This window comes from Tachypleus tridentatus, chromosome 10, assembly GCF_004210375.1.
Source record: "Tachypleus tridentatus isolate NWPU-2018 chromosome 10, ASM421037v1, whole genome shotgun sequence".
NCBI lineage: Eukaryota > Metazoa > Arthropoda > Merostomata > Xiphosura > Limulidae > Tachypleus > Tachypleus tridentatus.
In genome coordinates this window covers 125,929,913-125,950,388 of record NC_134834.1, presented here as the reverse complement: position 1 = coordinate 125,950,388, position 20,476 = coordinate 125,929,913, and the positions used below count along the sequence as shown (strand labels likewise).

General features: G+C 38.1%; 1 protein-coding gene across 1 annotated transcript in view; it reads right to left on the bottom strand.

Moving 5' to 3' along the window:
• LOC143228481 (protein slit-like) overlaps positions 1 to 20,476 on the bottom strand; it is a 103,380-nt gene that overhangs the window by 31,920 nt on the left and 50,984 nt on the right. Inside the window, exons 2-6 of the mRNA XM_076459734.1 lie at positions 16,004 to 16,072; positions 14,162 to 14,233; positions 11,094 to 11,165; positions 9,443 to 9,514; positions 6,729 to 6,892 (exon numbers count right to left, since the gene is read on the bottom strand). Coding sequence (XP_076315849.1) covers positions 6,729 to 6,892; positions 9,443 to 9,514; positions 11,094 to 11,165; positions 14,162 to 14,233; positions 16,004 to 16,072 — 449 coding nt within the window. The remainder of the gene's footprint in view (positions 1 to 6,728; positions 6,893 to 9,442; positions 9,515 to 11,093; positions 11,166 to 14,161; positions 14,234 to 16,003; positions 16,073 to 20,476) is intronic.

Sequence of the window (20,476 nt, the reverse complement as noted above, 5' to 3'; positions counted from 1 at the left end):
CCAATATAAGGTTTTATTTGAAAAGTTTTGTTGTTGCGTTGCTCACCCAAGTGGACTGCCAGCTGGCACGGAGCTGAGCCTTGAATACAAGACCATAGTCCATGCACGGAATAGGCACAGCAGTGATAGTGCCAGAGCAGACAGATTTAGCTGCCGTGTCTGCAAGCTCGTTCCCGCGAATACCAACATAGCCTGGTATCCAGAAAAACTGGATAGAAGTGGCAGTTAATGAGAAATGTGCCAGTCGGTTTTGAATATCAGCAAGAACAGGGTGTGAGCCAACGTGTAGCGATTCCAGAGCCAGTATAGAACTAAGCGAGTCAGTATAAATAGTGCAGTTGGAGTACTGCTCAGCTTCAATATGATCCAGGGCAAGAGATATGGCATACAGTTCAGCAGTGAACACAGAAGTTGTAGAGGGGATTCTGCGCGCAACCACCGAACCGCAGCAAACCATAGCAGAGCCTACTGAATTACCTGATTTGGAAACATCTGTATAAGTGGAAACGGAATGAGTGTTTGAAAGATGTTCATTAAATAAATGATGGTACTTCCAATCTGAGTATCTGCCTTTTCAGATGATTGAAAGAAAGGTCACATTTGGAGGCTGTAATAAGCCATGGTGGGATGAGCTGACCTGTGGAATCTGCAATGTTATCAAAGGACAGACCACCATTCATCCAATGCGCTCGGATGCGAAGGCCAAAAACGGAGCAATGGCAGATCGTCTGGTCTCAAAAAAAGTACGGCCCACCGAGAAGGAAAACACATCCCCAGGTAGGATGCTTTGTTAAGGAACGAAGTTTCGAAGAATATTGTAAAGATAGTTGCAAACGGTGAAGGTGCAGAGAAGGTTCATGAGATTCAACGTATAAGCTTTGAACTGGAGAGGTACGGAAAGCCCCAGTGCAGAGTCGAAGTCCTTGGTAATGAATGGGGTCCAGCATCTTTAAGGCCGAGGGTCTGGCAGAGCCATAGACCATTGAGCCATAGTCGAGTTTTGATCGAATAAGAGCACGATTCGAGGAACCAAACAAGACGAGCATTAACCATCCTTTCTAAGGTATTACAGATACAGCTTGTCAAAGCAATTGGATGGTAGTTTGAAGGAATCTTGGGATCTTTCCCTGGCTTAGAGAAAGGTAAACTAATAGCCTGGCGCCAGGCATCAGGAAAAACATTCTCCTGCCAGATCCAGTTAAAGACAATTAGAAGGACATCAAGAGAAGCAGGAGATAGATGGTGCAGAACATCATAGTGTATATCATCAGGTCCAACAGATATACTGCCAGACCGATGAAGGGCCATTTTCAGTTCCACCAGTGTAAAGGGACAATTATAGTCAAAGAGACAGTCAGTTCGAAATGAAAGAGGTGAACGTTCTGCCCGAGTCTTGATGGCCAAGAAGGTGGAGGAACAAGCAGAAGTGCTAGATACCCGGCAAAATAAGTGGAAGAACCATTATTGAAAAGAGAAAGATTGTGATCAGAGAGCATACGCTCCCATCAATAACAGCACTTCCCAGAGGGATGATGTCCATTAAAGTCCCCCAGGAGTAGAAAGGGAGACGGCAACTGTTCAATGAGAGCATCAAGGTCTGATTGATCATATGACTCACTAGGGGACAGGTAGAGAGAACAAACAGTGATGGTATGACCCAAGGAAACACGGATGGCTACGGCCTCCAAGGGTGTGTCGAGTGACAAAGACAGGGTGGGTACATGCTGATCAACCAATAGTGCCACCCCTCCATGTACTCGTCCATCACACAGCCTGTCATTTCTGTACAAAGAATACTGCCGAATGGTGAACTGTATCAGCAGGTTTTAGAAATGTTTCTTGTAAGGAAAGACATACAGGATGGTAGGAAGCAATCAGTGTTTTGATATCATCCAAATTAAACGTAAACCTCGACAGTTCCATTGTATCAAGGTGGCCATTTTTAATGACGGGCAGATGAAGTGGCTGGAGAACCCTTCTGTTTACGACCACGTCTTTTTTCCTTACTGTCCTTAGTCGGAGAAGGTCTAGCAACCTCCATGGATCCTGCCCTGGGTCGATTGGGCAGGTCTTTGTTATTGGAAGGGGATTCCAGTGACTGAGGACGCGAACGAATGATTGTTTTGCCTCTTGGGGTGGGAGAAAAAGATGTATCAGAAGAAATGCCTGTATTTGAAACTGAAGGATGTGGATGTTGAGGCTTGTTGGAATGTCTGGGAGGAACATAGATGGGTGTAGAAGTCGATTCATCAACCTTTTTAACCATGGAAGTCAAAAAGCTTTTTATTTGTTTTGAAAACGATTCTCTTGGAGACACAGATCTGTCTGCACTCCCACTGTAGTTGTGGAATGAAGTGTAGCAACATATGTCCGAGATGGAGTGGCGGGCAGCAATTTCCGAGCCTCAGGATAACTATGTTATGAGTCGTTTTCAAACGCTGCACCTCTTTTTCCTCCAACCATTTTGGGCAAGAACGAAAGTAGGAAGGGTGAGAAACATTGCAGTTGACGCAATGTGGGCCCATGTCACACTCATAGGCATCGTGGTTCTTGCCACCACAATGAGCATATGTCAGGGAACCACGATATGATGTCTTTTTGTGGCCAAATATCTGACATTGGAAACATCGGAGAGGGTTCGGAATGTATTTCCGTACCCTGCAAATTAGATAACCTGCCTTGATGGTGGTAGATGCACGTGATGATGTAAATGTCAAAACGAGGGTATTTGTTGGCAGTGTAACTCCATCTTTGCGAGTGGAGATGCGCCTTACTGCAGAAACTCCTTGAGTGGAGAGACCAGCGAGAATCTCTGACTCGGGGACGTTCTTCAAATCCCTCTCCACAATAACTCCTCGTGATGAATTCAAGGTAGCATGAGGGGCAACCTCAATAGGTATATCCCCAATTGCTGTTGAATTCAAGAGGAGTTTACTGTGGTGGGTTGTGGATGTTTTAACTAATATGTCTCCAGATCGAAGCCTCTTTACTGACTTTCGAGAGCCAGCAATACCCTCTAGTCCCTTCTGAATAAAAAAGGGGGGCAATTGCCCTAAAGGTTTTCTAAAAGACAATGTAATATAAGAAAATGAGGTACGTGTGTTACAGATGTTGAAGATTGCTGTTCTGAGTATTCAAGACGTGGTCGCTTACCTATTGACTGTTTTCTCACTAATTTATTTAAATTTTTTGAAGGAGGATCCATAGGAAAAAAACATTTCGGTACCCACTGACCCCACCCACCATGGAGCCCTACGAGGGGACGCACTACAATGTCACGCAAGGACAATGCAGCAACGCCAGGGTTTTGTGAGCACTATACCCAAACACCAGCATCAGGCACAATGTCCACAACACCCGTTGAGAACTTCCAATACTGGTACTTGGTTGACTCTAGCCCAAGTGGGCCAGCCAAATGACCCAAGGGGGGCCACCCTTTGGGTGGGCCGCCCGTCTACAGGAATTCAAGGCCAAAGTGGTGTGTTAGGGTTGGACCCCTCAACCATCAGGATCCTCTCCTCCCCTTCACGGGTCGCCACGCACGGCAAACTCGTGAATAGATGTTTAGATCCCAGAGAAGGTATCCTTACAGAACAGAACCTTCCCTGGGAGGTCCCCTCACCACGTACAGGAATCCACACCGAGGGGTCTAATTATACAAGAAAATACAATATTTTACTATCTATGATAAGAGAATATATTGTTCTTTTACCATAAAGCACCAACACTTTATTAGTGGGCGGTGATAACCTGAAATTTCATGGATTAATGAGGACCACAAACACAGGTCTAATGAGCCCTGTTGTAAAATCGAGGCTCAGATTAGAAGGAGCGGTGGAGGATGATGTAGGGCGCGTTTGGATCCGAGCGGCCAGAACCTATCGTTAACTGTACACTAAACGTACACTACGGTCATCGACTTCGGCAGCTAAGGAGAGTAAGGCGTTCGACAATAAAACCGACTAGACATGCATAAGACCAAATGGCATAGGTAAACCGCACAATATACACGTAAGATCGATGCAGCTACAAGCTATAAATGGCCTGCCAGATCTAGATCACATGAGTTTACGCTTGGGAGTAATATTTTCGAATTTTATACTCTGTTCAATCTGTTGTGATGAAAATTTTACTTAATCTTACACTACGTACAAGATGTAGGTAGATTCTGTGATAGTGTTTGCAAGCCTTGCATGTATACTTCGGTCTACTGACTGATACTTCGAACTATCGCTTAGATCAAAAAGCTTAGAAGCACGCCAATATTAAAGATGTAGATTTCGGCTACTGAAAAGTCTACATCTAGGCGTAATTATGTAATTCGATTGGTAAGAACACGAGAATCACAAAAGCAAACACACAGTTTGTAGGCCTGTGATACAATAAAAAATTCAACAGACCAAACTGTAGAGGGGGATGATTGTATGCACCATACCCCCGCACTTAAAATGAAGGGGTGATGTATCCCCCATCCCCCCAGGATCTGCACCCCTGCAAGAATACAAAAAATATCATATTGTATAAAGTTTATTTGGTAGACCAATAGAATATTGTGGTGAAAATACTACTCCTGGTGCTGTTTTTTCGCATTAAATAAAAATGTAAGAAAAAACATACCGTGAAAACTACTACTGATACTGTACTACTCACAAAATTAACGGATTCGTAAAGTTTTTTAAAATTTGTATATTTTTCAATTTTATCTGTTTTTTTTTCTCTTCAAATTCAGCTTGCTTATTGTAGATGATTACACTAATCCTACCTAGGGTTTGCAAGTTTATGCACCAATGATTCTTTATGTAATTTTATGTAATAAAATTCTGCAATCCAAAAGACTAGTTTTGACTGATTAGAAAAGATGTTTGGTGTTGATATACTACTAGGGCCCCGGCATGGCCAGGTGGTTAAGGCACTTGACTCGTAATCTGAGGGTCGCGGGTTTGAACCCCTGTCACACCAAACATGCTCACCCTTTCAGCAGTGGGAACGTTATAATATAACAGTCAATCCTACTATTCGTTGGTAAAAGAGTAGCCCACAAGTTGGTGGTAATGACTAGCTGCCTTCTCTTTAGTCTTACACTACAAAATTAGGGACGGCCAGCGCAAATAGCCCTCGTGTAGCTTTGCACGGAATAAAAACAACAACAAACAAAACAATAATAGTAGGTTTGTGAATCTTTGGTAGTAGTGATTTTTGCAAATAATTTGAAAGCTGCTAGAAACCAATTAAAGCTGAAACTGAGTTTGCTGGTTCACCACATTGCTACATGAGGGCCTTACCTAGACTAAGGAAGTAAAGGTCATGGGATATCACAACCAGTGGTCAGTAGATTGTGGCGCAAACACCAAGCTGCAAGAGAATACACCCGAAGGCCAATCATAGTCACAAAAAAAGCTACAAGTGAAATAGACGACTAATATTTGTGAAATTTAGTAAAAGGCTACAGATGCAACAGACGACCGATATTTGTGGATTTTAGCAGTTCTAAGGGAATCAGGAATGAACCTCAGCAAGCTACTGGAGTGCATGTACTGTGCTCAATGATCAGGAACAGGTACCATGAGGCTGGGCTCAGGTCCAGGATACTAGATAAAGTCCCCCTGTGCTGACCTCAAGGCAAAGAAGAGTCTTGGTTGTGTTACCCACATAAATACGGACTCTTCAGCAATGGATCCTGTACTGTTTACATATGAGAGTAGGTTGCAAGTATCTTCAAGTGCTCAACGTGTGATGATCCGAAGATGTGAAGGAACTCGATATTCAGCCTGTAATGCTGTTCATCATGATGCCTTTGGGTTGCCATCTGCATACAGACAACAAAATATTAGGTGAATAAGATCCTGCTAACCTTGCCTTCTGCTTGTGCTATCTAACATGAGGTAATGTGTTAGCAGGATAACGTCTATACTACACAGCCAGGATCACACAGCAATTTTTTGTCAGGATGAAAAATAGAGATACTGGACTGCTAAGTCTTCGGACCTAAATTCGATTGAGCATGTGTAGGACTTGCTAAGGAGAACAGTTAGGGATAGACGACCTGCTCATACGACTGTCCAGGAGCTCATACCTGCCAGGTGTGAATTGTACTAACCAAGCCAATCATTCTAAGCGTCATAAGCAGTATGAGAGAGATGCAGAGAAGTGATAAACAATAGAGGAGGCCCTGCTAGATATAAAAACACATTTTGCAAGGTTTGTTCATCTTAAATTATATTTTGATATTTGTGTAACCAAATACTGGAATTTTTGCTGATTCTGCTTTTTCCTATTTGTAACTGAATTTTTACTACTTACTTGGTGTGTGTGTGTTTTCGTATAGCAAAACCTCATTGGGCTAATCTGCTAAGACCACCGAAGGGAATCGAACCCCCTGATTTTAGCGTTGTAAATCCGTAGACTTACCGCTGTACCAGCGGGGGACGACTTGCTTGGTATTGCTTACCCGTGATATTTATATTGAACAAGATTCGTGAATATCGAACGTGTTTGTGTTTTTTTTTTTTTTATAAGTAGTGTATTTATGCATCGAATTTTACATTTTACATTACTAACACAATTGAATACTATTTAGTAACAAATAAAACCAATATTGTAATTTCACATAATTAATACTTAAAATAAAGTTAAAAATATGTATTATTATGAAAGACGTCAAATTGCTTCCAGTAAATACGGAAGGGAACTGTTATTGTTGCGCTTGACTGAATTAACAATGCTCTTACCGGTACAAAGAAAATGGCTAGATGGGGCTGTGAGCACCAGTTTGTTCTTCATCAGTCGAGGTTCTGCACAGCGCGCTATTCCCGGTTCAATGTAGTCACGTTTAATCCAATCAGACAGCCACTTGAGAGTGCAGTCGCAGTACAGTGGGTTGGCCCCTAGAGCACTAGTAGGATGGACAAGGGAGAAGGATGTTTAATGGTTATATGAACTTTGTAAAATATGTTAACAAAAGTATGCGTTCTTGATCACGAGAAACCCACTTGAAATAAAAATGTATCTCAGAACGGCTGGTATAGGTATTAGCACTTTTACTGATAAGTAGAGAACAACGTTTCGACCTTCCTAGGTCATCTTCAGGTTAACACCTCTTTGTTAACCTTGGAAAGTTGAAACGTTGGTCTCTGCTTATCAATAAAAGTGTTAACACCCATACCAGTGGTTCTGATATATAAAAGTATATGTTACATGTGTCTACTTAAACAATGAATAAAGTGAGAAACGGGACTGTGAGACTCACTGAACAGTGACCCATGTTACTAAATCAACTAAATTTCTTCCTTAATTTCATTATGAGATTTGATTTGCCAAGTTAAAACGAAATAACAAGTAAACGTGACACAACGAAACTTAATATTATTTTCATATAATTGTACCTAATACCGAAAAGGAGGTTTTACTTTCAAACGTTCACAGTGCAGATCTTGCAGATTTGTTACAAAAATGTAATACGATCAACGTAATTGATTTGTTTTGAATTTCGCGCAAAGCTACACGAAGGCTATCTGCGCTAGCTGTATCTAATTTAGCAGTGTAAGACTAGAGAGAAGGCAAATTATCATCACCAATCACCATCAACTCTTGGGCTACACTTTTACCAACGAATGGTGAGATTAACCATCACTTTATAACGCCCCCACGGCTGAAAGGGCGAGCACGTTTTGTGTGACGGGGATTCGAACCCACGACCTTCGAATTACGAGTCGAGTGCCTTAATCACCTGGCCATGCCGGGCCAATAAACGTAATTCTAATTACTATAAACCTACTGCTAACTACTTAGATGCATGAATCAACCCTGATTGATCATACAAGCTACGTCCATAATAGTTAGATGATGCATTTATGTTATTATCAATGTTGCGATACACTCATAATTTTAACTGAAAAGAAGATAAAATGGTGAAAATGTGATTAACTACTACACGAGCTAGTCTAGCACCTTTTAGTTATTTCGCTAGATCTCGATGAATAAAGTTTGGCACAAGTTCTAAAACGAAAAACTAAACAATAATGAAAAATACGAGATGGAGAAATCTGTACATATTATATATACTATGGTAGTACCATAGTGGGCATTATACCATTCTTATTATATTTATCCTCAATGCAAAGATAGCATCTATACTATGAACATCGCTAGGGAAATCATCTTAGTGATGCATAGTATATCTGCTTCAACTTTTATACTGTATCTTTGGTCTTTATTGTGCCGTTATCTTCACAAAATATTGAAACTAGTGATTTCTTAAATATGATTCAAATCCCCATTTTTGAAGGTAACAATAATATTGTGCCCCCTTTTTTTTAATGCTTCGTTGTCAATGAAGTAATAAATTGGAGAATCTCCAATTAAATTGATATGTCAGGTTGATAGGGATATCTTCGAATAAGCTATTTCCTCGTCCGATCTGGACCCATGGTTTAGTTCAATCACTATACTTAAAATATCACACTCACCAATCACAGGCAGAACAATTCATGCATGTTTCACTGCTACATAGTTTTACTTTATATTTACAAGTTAACTTCTCCGTGTTGGATCTTATAGTTATGACCTAGACCTCGAAAATTGTGCCAAACGTCTTCTTTTTGTCTGATCCAAAAAAGCCAAACTATTCTATAATGACTCATTTTGTGAATCGAGGTGTTAAGAAAATGAAAATTGTAAATTTATGCATCATGGTTCTTCGGCTTGCTCGGTGTGTAACTAATCATGGTTTCTATAAGTCCTGTTATATATATATAAAAAAAAAAACATTATTGGTTGAACTGAATCAATAACTAATTCTGGTGACTCACCAGCACTTAATTTTCAACATAGCCCCTCGACAGTTCAGCTGTGAGTTCGAAAACTGATAATGCTTAAAATCACGTTTCGATACACGCAGTGGCCAGAGTATAGTTTGCGTAGTTTTGTGCTTAATAACAAAAACAAACCGAACAATATTTAACATAATTTCATCGTGTAACATTTACAACGTACAATGTTTTTGACATTTACTTTGAACACTTGGGACACACTGAACTTGTTGCTTTTAAAAATGTAAAACCAATGTTGTTGTTTTTATTCAAGTTAAAAGCTACTAAAAATCCCACTGGCAAAACGAAAAAAGAAAATAAAAGACAAAAAACTGGTGTGAACTAACAGCTGTCAACCTCGACTGCATCTTAAATGAACAAATGTTCCATTGTCTTCTACATTTGGAAACAATATTTTCTCAAGGAGATCACACCCACCCACAAATATAGATAAATGTGATAGCATTATTCAACATCTTTTACTAAAGCTAAATTGAGAAATAGTAGTGCCAAAGAACTAGCTGCTAAAGCATTAATGGGGAGGCAGGTAAATAAACATTGTTTTTAGCTATTTTTCTACTTATAAGTAACAGAAAACTTTCATTTGTACCACAAACACTCTGTTGTTAACTTACATGTGGGTAATAGAGATCAGATCTCGAAAAGCGCCCTCTGGTATCATTGATACATCATTTCCGTGAAGGGAACTATAAGATAAATTTACAAAAGAATAAAAACGAATAAAAATGTATTCAAGAAAACTCATTCTCGTTTACACGATATTGAAATATTTACACATACCTGTATAAGATATTTTCAAAATACACTGTCTTCACTTCTCTAAATGGAGGTTTTAATTGCTGCGTTAGTTTCACGAAACTTAGATGTTATTCTCACTGTTTTATTCATATTAAAACTAATAATCATAATACATATGAAAAAATATTATTTATTTCAATATCGTGTCGTCCACTGTAAAAAATTCTAAATCGTCAAACTGATGGTTTATAACTGAGTGACCAGTAAGTGTGTTTGGACAATTAGTTAAATACTATAAGAGAGCATATTGTTCATCATTACACTATAAATCATTAAGTCTAACTGATTTATCTTTAAATGCGTGCGTAGTAATCGAGGAAGACATTGTAGCTTTAACAGAGTAAGTATTAAAATAAACATTAGATACAAAATACCAAACCAATTACAAACGTTTATACGAGGGCTGTTCAAAAAATACGCGGACTGTTTGAATTGCGCGGCTCCAGTTGGTTCCAGGGGAATCCGCTTGGTGTCGCTAGGTTCGCACAGATCAGCTGATTACGACGCCATTTCCCGATTGTAGATATCTTCATTTGTGTATTAGCTACGCGGTTTTAAGTGAAGTGCGACTTTTTTCGTTTGGCGGATTTCAGAATGAATGACCTGAAGGAGCAACGACTTGCTGTGAAATTTTGTGTTAAACTTGGAAAATCTGCGACTGAAACTTTTGCTATGCTTAACACGGCTTACGGTGATGTTAGTATGAAGCGTACGGCATGTTTCAAGTGGCATGAACGTTTTAAGGATGGTCGACAGTCCATTGAAGATGATGAGCGTCCTGGACGTCCTTCCACGTCAACTGACGACCCACACGTCGACAAAATCAACACCCTGGTGAGGGCAAATCGACGTCTGACTGTCAGGGAGCTTGCTGAAGAGTGTGGGATATCTTGTTACGAGATTTTGACCGAAAAATTGAAGATGCACTGCGTTGCTGCGAAAATTTGTGCCTCAGAACTCGTGAGTTTTTGGCCAAACACTCGATCACTGTTCTTCCCCATCCCCCTACTCACCTGACCTTGCGATTTTTTCTTGTTTCCCAAACTCAAAAGACCCTTGAAAGGAAGAAGATTTGAGACGATTCCCGAGATTAAGGCAAATGCGACGAAAGAAATGGAGGACATTACAAAAGAAGCGTACCAGGACTGTTTTAACAAGTGGAAATACCGTTGGGATATGTGTGTGCGTTGGGGAGGAGAGTACTTTGAAGGGGTCCCAGACCTGTAACTTCTAAATAAAGTACATTTTGTTTTATGACGTCAGTCCGCGTATTTTTTTAACAGACCTCGTATGCCACGTAAACAAGAACAAAGAAAACACTTCTTTACACCCACATTGTAGTAATTGTTCCATAACTTAGAGAAATAAGAACTATAGTAATTAAGATCACAAAGTTAAAAAATCAGGTTATAAATTAGAATATCTGTAAGGCAAAGATAATAGACTGTTTGAAATTCCAATACTAACAGGACGCGTAGGGATTTTAATCCTTTAAAGCTGTCCTTCTGTATACACTGTAGTTTGTTGTAGCTTAGAATCCTGTAAATAAAAAAAGGTAGAAATGAGAAACACGTGCAAATAATCAGAAAATATATATATGTAATGAAAGAGTAGGAAATTCGATTGTTTTACATTTGGTTTAGCTTGAATTTCGCGCAAAGCTACATGAGGGCTAGCCGTCCCTAATTTAGCAGTGTAAGACTAGATCAGTCGTTCTTAACCATGTTGGAGGTACTGAGCCCCGGAAGTTTCTGTACTTGCATTCACTGAACCCTTCGTAATTGGAAAAATAAAATGATTTTTTTTTCAAATTCAAAACATAAGTAGATATTTTATTAGTGCACAAAATGAACCATCCATCAGTTACACGCAATATCACTGTGTTCAAAGAACAAAACATGAATTTCACACAAAAACAAAAACATAACGAATATTTACTGCAAATCAATGTGACTTTTGTTGTTGCCTTTCAGAGATAAGTTTAGAAATGCGCGGCTTCACCTTGGCACGTGCCACTCTCATATCATTTTCGCAACAAAGGCTGTTCCTTTTCTTCGTTTTTATGCTTACCATCCTCGAAAAGGATTGCTCGCAAAGACACGTTGTAACAAACGGTATGAGTATCTCAAGGGCTGTCTTAGCAATAAGAGGGTACGCTACGATTTGATGACACCAAAACGTTGAGAGCGTTATTGTTCTGAAAAGTTACTGTTGAACCTGACTGCTTAAGTTCAATGATTTCGTCGAGGTATTCATCATTGACATCTGCTGTCGCAACACTAAACGTGAACGGCTGTCTCATCCATGCTGGATATGACTCTCTGGTGGGGAAGTATCCGTCGAGAGACTTTGCGAGCTCATCTAAGTGCATGGCAATTGCTTGCTTCAGTTTCCCGGGTACAGAAATGTTTCCGTTTTCAGACACATCTTTGATCTTACTTACACTGGCGTCCAGCAGGGGAAAGTTTGCGAAGTTATCATTCTCTGTTCGTCTTTTCCATAACGGTAGCTTTTTCTGAAAAGCCTTCAGGTTTTCTTCTGCTTCGATGATGTTGATTGAGATCATTGAAGATATCGGCCATGTACGCCAAAATGAGAACGAACTCAGATTTTTCGAAGCAATCTGCATGACATTGTTGGTGCTCTCGCAACAACAGGGCTAATTACACACGTATGGCAAAAACACGATTCAGCACCTTTCCCCGGGATAACCACCGAACGTTAAAAGGGTACAGAAGTACCTCGAATTCAGAGCCCATTTCATTACACAGCTCTTTGAAGATGAGGTGCTTCAGGGCACAGTTCACACATTCCACTAGAATTTTAATACTTCTGACAGTTTTGAATGCAAGGTTTTTGTTGCCAACGCATGCCTGTGCAGAACACAGTGCGTTACAATGATGTGTGGTGCATCGGCTTTCACCAACGCACCAAAACCAGAGTTTCGTCCCAGCATGACTGGAGCTCCGTCCAAACAAACTGCAGAAATCATATCCCACAAAAGATCGTTGTCTCTGAAGAAGTCATCCACAAGTTTATTCACGTTGGCTGCCTTAGTTGTTGTTGTAAGAGGCTTACAAAATAAAAAATCTTTTATCTCATCGTTCTTCACATAGCGCACGAATACAACAAGCTGGCTTAGATTGGAAATGTTGGTGGTCTCGTCGAGTTGAAGGCTGAATTTTGCTGGGCTTTAAATAAAATATGCAACTACTTGAGCCAAGATGTCATCGCTCATGTCATCTATTCTGCTGCTAATGGTGTCATTTGATAGAGGAATTTGGGATAACTTATTTTCAGCAGCTTTTCCCAGCATGATATTCGCCATCTTCAACGCAGCTGGTTTTACGAGTGCTTCACCAATGGTTTGTGGTTTGCCCTGCTTTGTGATCAAGTACGCAAATTCGTACAATGCTGTAAGGATCGGTTTGTTGATGGGTACAAAGCCAAGAACAGGCAAAGTAGCCTTTTCATCGAACCTGGCTCTCTTTACCTTGAATTCAGCAAGCGTCGTGTTCTTGTATTTCCTATCTCTATGCAGCTTTAGGGAGTGTTCTCTTAGTTTTGCCAGTGCTAGACTAGAATTGCTCAACTTGGCATTGCAAATCATGCATTGAGAACGCTGACTCCCTTCGTACTATGTCGAACAAAACAGAAAATGGTCAGACGAATACGTACAATATGGATTCACGTGTATAACAGAACATGATAGGAGTCAAGCGATAAGGCCAAGTGATGTGACGTGATCAGCCGCAGCCAATGATGGCCAAGTGGAGCATGACGTCACAAATCATACGAGTGGGGTGAACGGAACGGGCACACACAAGTTTTGACCCAAGCCGAACTCCTGAAACTGACTCACCGAACCAATAGGGTTCGACTGAACCCAGGTTAAGAACCACTGGACTAGATGGAAGACAGATAGTCATCACTACCCACCGTCAACTCTTAAGCTACTCTATTACCAACGAATAGTAGGTTTGAGTGTAACATTATAACTGTTTCACGGCTGAAAGGGCAAGCACATTTGGTGGGACAAGTATTCAAACCCAAGACTCTCATATTGCGTGTCGAGCGCCCCTAACCACAAGGGCCTTGTCTTACATAAGAAAATGTTATATGTGTCTATTCTAATAAAACAGTAAATTACTTGTTTTCTAAAAACAGTTATTTTTACACTTAATAAAACTGTAAATTTAGTTTTATTAAAGTATTTTCATGGTTTATAATATAATGAAACTTCGTATGTGTACTATCGAATAATACTATGGTGCCGATTCTATTTGCCATCTTGAAGTCATCACGGATTGTGCCTGAAGTCATAGCACACAAACACGTTGCAGGTACCCCATCTATTGACAGCTAGGGCCGACAACGACAATTAATTACTTAATTTTACTCCAAAGCTTGTTTTGCATTAAGTTCATTAGTTTGTGATAGTGCCGATTTAATCGCCTATTGACAAATAACTTAACTATAACAGTATTATAACTATTTATTTATTTATATCCAGTTAACACGTTTTCAGTACTTACAAAGTTGATAATTTCGTTAAGTTACTGAAGACATCATTCGGAATAATGGAGATCTGGTTATTACTCAGGTCTCTGAAAACAGACAACAAAGCAATTATAATAACTAAAAGCAACTGAATTGTCGGACTGGTTGGCCAAAACTACTACACCAGCTTTTGCATTTATTAATAAAATACCGAATTATTTGTAGAAAAAAGATATTGAAGAACATTAAAAAAGTAATTAGAAAGCTCAAATTACGATATTAACAGGACCCGGTTTCTAGAGTTGTAAGTTCGAGGACATACTGTTGTACCACTGGCAGGGCTTTACACATCTTAACACGTAATAAAATACACGTTGTTTTTTAAAGACCCACAAGTGTCACTGCAAATAGTAATACATTGTAAGTTCTATAAAAATAAAAAAATACTCATGCATCTCCTACTTGTTAGTGCAGAAACGTATTAATAAACACAAAAATAAATATAATATAGTTATACTGTGCTTGTTATATTTTACAATGTTAATACTGTTTGAGTGAAAACTAATGAATGAGTTTGATTAAATAACCTGTAAAGGGTTAATTCAGATCACTTACTGAATTAGCTAAAACTTTGATAAACTATATTTGTTCAATTAGAGTTAGTTATATGCTTGATATATACTAGGTCTGCTTTATATAGTTATTTACTACACTAGATTACACAGGCCTGCTATGGTTTCAATGGTTTTAAATTTTTACATATCTTACGGTAATTCCTGTGCGCTGAATCAAAAAATTATATCCATTTCACTCCATCACGTACACATTTTTCACAGAATGTCATATATACTTTTACACAAGTGAATCATTTTCTGTGAAATCAGGTTTCATTTTGTTATGCTTAAAATTTTGACAACCATTGGTTTAAGATTTCTCTCAACCATTCGCAACGTGAGAGTCTTATCGATCGTTCTAGAACCCAAACAAAATGTTACATTTTTTATTGTGGTAAAATAAATAATAATTTAACCCGAGCTTTCTTTCTTTCCGATTTATAGAAAAATCCTTACGTGATACAAATAAAATGAATATTATTTCCGAAATCTGCATTGTTGAAGTATGGAAAATGTGTTATTAAGACCAAAATTCGTAGGGTTGTGTTAGTTATTAAATAAACACGTTAAAAATACATTAGTTTCATACTAAACACACCATTACTAGATAAGAGTATCATACTAAACAAGTCATTACTGCGCAAGTCTATCATACTAAACATGTCATTTTTACATTCAAGCATCACATTAAATATGCCATTGCTACATAAGAGTATCCTATTAAACACGTCTTGGTTACATTAGAGTATATGCTAAATACGTAATTTCTACGTGAGTATCATACTAAATACGCCATTATTACACTTGGGTAACGTAATAAACAAGACATTATTACACAACAGTACCATAATAAACACGTTATTGCTACATTATAGTATCATACTAAATACGATATTGCAACATAAGTCATATTAAAACACATCACTACTACAAATGAATATCATACTAATTACGTCATCGCTACACTATAGTATAATACTAAATAAGTCACTACTACATTAAGGTGTCATACCAAACATGTCTTGACTACATTGGAGTATCATATCATAATAAACACAGGTGATTGAGTTGGTCACAATACTATTAAATCTGATGGCTTATTAAAAACAAATATTTTTTTCTCGAATCAATTGGGAATAAGATAAACAAAATACTTTTAGAATAAAGAACATTTCATAGTATTATTTAACAATAAAAACAATCGGCTGATTTATATACAATACTGAGAGTAAATTTTAAAAGAAAACTGGAAGATATACTGACAATCGTGTTAGTTCAATCAGAGCGTTGACGCCATCTGGGATAGATGAGATACTGTTCACGTCCAAATACCTAAATAAATGTGAAAAGTTAACATGAGATTAAGAAATTTTTATAGTAACAGATACCTAAAACATGTGACAACGTAAGATTAGAAAGTTTTTGTTGTCAAAGATGCCTCTATGATAAATAATGGGTGAATACAATTGCCAGTAAAAAAAATTCTAAAGAATATTGAATGTTACGTTTAATTACATACGTACCAATCAGAAAACAAAATCAGAGATTGATGCGAGATGCTTGATTACACATAAGAATAGACCAGATTTAATAATGTTTGTCAGACACCGAGAACAGGTTCGGTATTGTCTTCCTATAAAACGTGCACTTCTAGTTAATAATGCCTGTCTAGTAAAACAGACGCTTATAACACATTCAGTAATGCCTGTCTAGTAAACCAGACACCTAGAACAGATTCAACCCCAGTTTAAAGCATGGGCTTACCGGGCTGAAAATCAGGACTTCACACTAATTAGGGAACTTCAAGCTATCACTATAAAGATATTGCACATAAAGAATCTGTCTCGAGGGGTCTCTATACGTTGAAACGCCTAGGACCAATAAAATCCTTAATCCGGCCTTGATGTCTAATAAAAAAAGACACAGAGTAGATTCAGTAATGTCTGTCTAGTAAAATAGGCATCTATCAGTGTCAAAAGAGAACTACATTATGAAACACGTAGCAACAGACACTGAAACACCGTGTCAATAAACCAATTGACAAGATTTAAGGGGCACTTACAAATAGTTTTTAAAAATCTTGTTTTATTGTTTGTATGAAAGTACAAAGCTACACAATGGACTATCTGTGCTCTGCCCATTACGGGTATCGAAACTCGGTTTATAGAGTTGTAAGTCCGAAGACATACCGCTGTACCATATCTTAAAACACAATATAGACTTACTATAAAGACTCGCTAGTGTAACTGCAGCATACGTTATCTAAATTATAATTTTGTAAAACGCATCTGGACATGCAGGAACACGTTTTCTTCCCGCAGATGGAAACTGATGAAATTCTCGACATGTGCATCTTATAGCAAGACGATCCCCTCCCCGATCCTACAGTGTTATTTCGCGCTCTTCAGATCCTGCTACATTGAGTTGAGCTGTTTACCCCGCACCTTATGGGTTGTACCTCTGGCTACTTATTCTTAAATCAAGGATCGTATGAGGTAAAGATTTGGTTCAATTCTAGGACGCGAGCTTGCCAATTTATTTAACAAATGGCGAAGTCGCCTGCAAAAATACACGGACATCAAGAGAGGTCATATGAAGGTGATATAAGACCTGGAGATGCATATAACATGCATTTTATCGGATGATCTTTACTTATTTTAAAGTTATTACACTTTAAGACGCGTAGAATCACTTCAAGACACAGCATATGTAGCTAAATACATATTTATAATTCATGTTATTTAAGAAAGGGCAAATATTAACTCTGAAAAATTACACAAATGAAATAAAACTTCGCGAATAATATTTAATTAAAAAAAATCAGTAATAAGCCTCTTTTTTTATATCAGTTGTTTCAATATCATAATATTCAGCCCAATAGCAGTAGCCTCTCTAAACGTCTTAGCAAATAAACTCTATTATATGCTGACTAAAATTATTAAAATCACAATTAAATCTGTTTTTAAAGAATGTTTTTAACTAATTCGTACAAAATGCTTAAATATAATAAATTACAATTGTAAATTGTGGCTGTTTTATTTTATTACTATAAAAATGTTAGTTAACTCCACTAACGCGTCTTTTCAATATTCAACAAAAAATTGAAATTGGCATTTTTTACTTCAATGCTAGTTTATAAAATGAAATAAGAACAAAAGTTCATGTGCTTACATACTTATAAAACAAGAAAAAGTTCACATAGTTCAGAATAACAAAACAAATATTTTAAACACTTAACAGTAAAAGGATGAAGTGGTCGGATCAACAAACACACCTTAACTAATTAAACTACCATTAGAATGCCTAACAGTGAAAGGGTGAAGTGGTCGGATCAACAAACACACCTTAACTAATTAAACTACCATTAGAATTCCTAACGGTGAAAGGGTGAAGTGGTCGGATCAACAAACACACCTTAACTAATTAAACTACCATTAGAATTCCTAACGGTGAAAGGGTGAAGTGGTCGGATCAACAAACACACCTTAACTGATTAAACTACCATTAGAATGCCTAACAGTGAAAGGGTGAAGTGGTCGGATCAACAAACACACCTTAACTAATTAAACTACCATTAGAATTCCTAACGGTGAAAGGGTGAAGTGGTCGGATCAACAAACACACCTTAACTAATTAAACTACCATTAGAATACCTAACGGTGAAAGGGTGAAGTGGTCGGATCAACAAACACACCTTAACTAATTAAACTACCATTAGAATACCTAACAGTGAAAGGGTGAAGTGGTCGGATCAACAAACACACCTTAACTAATTAAACTACCATTAGAATGCCTAACAGTGAATGAAGTGGTCGGATCAACAAACACAGTGAAACTACCATTAGAATACCTAACAGTGAGAGGGTGAAGTGGTCGGATCAACAAACACATCTTAACTGATTAAACTACAATTAGAATACCTAACAGTGAAAGGGTGAAGTGGTCGGATCAACAAACACACCTTAACTAATTAAACTACCATTAGAATAGCTAACAGTGAAAGGGTGAAGTGGTCGGATAAACAAACACACCTTAACTAAGTAAACGACCATTAGAATTCCTAACAGTGAAAGGGTGAAGTGGTCGGATCAACAAACACACCTTAAGTAATTAAACTACCATTAGAATGCCTAACAGTGAAAGGGTGAAGTAATCGGATAAACAAACACACCTTAACTAATTAAACTACCATTAGAATACCTAACAGTGAAAGGGTGAAGTGGTCGGATCAACAAACACACCTTAACTAATTAAACTACGATTAGAATACCTAACAGTGAAAGGGTGAAGTGGTCGGATCAACAAACACACCTTAACTAATTAAACTACCATTAGAATTCCTAACAGTGAAAGGGTGAAGTGGTCGGATCAACAAACACACCTTAACTAATTAAACTACCATTAGAATACCTAACAGTGAAAGGGTGAAGTGGTCGGATCAACAAACACACCTTAACTAATTAAACTACCATTAAAATGCCTAACAGTGAAAGGGTGAAGTGGTCGGATCAACAAACACACCTTAACTAATTAAACTACCATTAGAATGCCTAACACTAAAAGGGTGAAGTGGTCGGATCAACAAACACACCTTAACTAACTAAACTACCATTAGAATTCCTAACAGTGAAAGGGTGAAGTGGTCGGATCAACAAACACACCTTAACAAACTAAACTACCATTAGAATACCTAACAGTGAAAGGGTGAAGTGGTCGGATCAACAAACACACCTTAACTAATTAAACTACCATTAGAATTCATAACAGTGAAAGGGTGAAGTGGTCGGATCAACAAACACACCTTAACTAATTAAACTACCATTAGAATACCTAACAGTGAAAGGGTGAAGTGGTCGGATCAACAAACACACCTTAACTAATTAAACTACCATTAGAATGCCTAACAGTGAAAGGGTGAAGTGGTCGGATCAACAAACACACCTTAACCAATTAAACTACCATTAGAATTCCTAACAGTAAAAGGGTGAAGTGGTCGGATCAACAAACACACCTTAACTAATTAAACTACCATTAGAATTCCTAACAGTGAAAGGGTGAAGTGGTCGGATCAACAAACACACCTTAACTAATTAAACTACCATTAGAATGCCTAACAGTGAAAGGGTGAAGTGGTCGGATAAACAAACACACCTTAACTAATTAAACTACCATTAGAATGCCTAACAGTGAAAGGGTGAAGTGGTCGGATCAACAAACACACCTTAAATAACTAAACTACCATTAGAATACCTAACAGTGAAAGGGTGAAGTGGTCGGATCAACAAACACACCTTAACTAATTAAACTACGATTAGAATACCTAACAGTGAAAGGGTGAAGTGGTCGGATCAACAAACACACCTTAACTAATTAAACTACCATTAGAATTCCTAACAGTGAAAGGGTGAAGTGGTCGGATCAACAAACACACCTTAACTAATTAAACTACCATTAGAATACCTAACAGTGAAAGGGTGAAGTGGTCGGATCAACAAACACACCTTAACTAATTAAACTACCATTAGAATAGCTAACAGTGAAAGGGTGAAGTGGTCGGATAAACAAACACACCTTAACTAATTAAACTACCATTAGAATTCCTAACAGTGAAAGGGTGAAGTGGTCGGTACAACAAACACACCTTAACTAATTAAACTACCATTAGAATACCTAACAGTGAAAGGGTGAAGTGGTCGGATCAACAAACACACCTTAACTAACTAAACTACCATTACA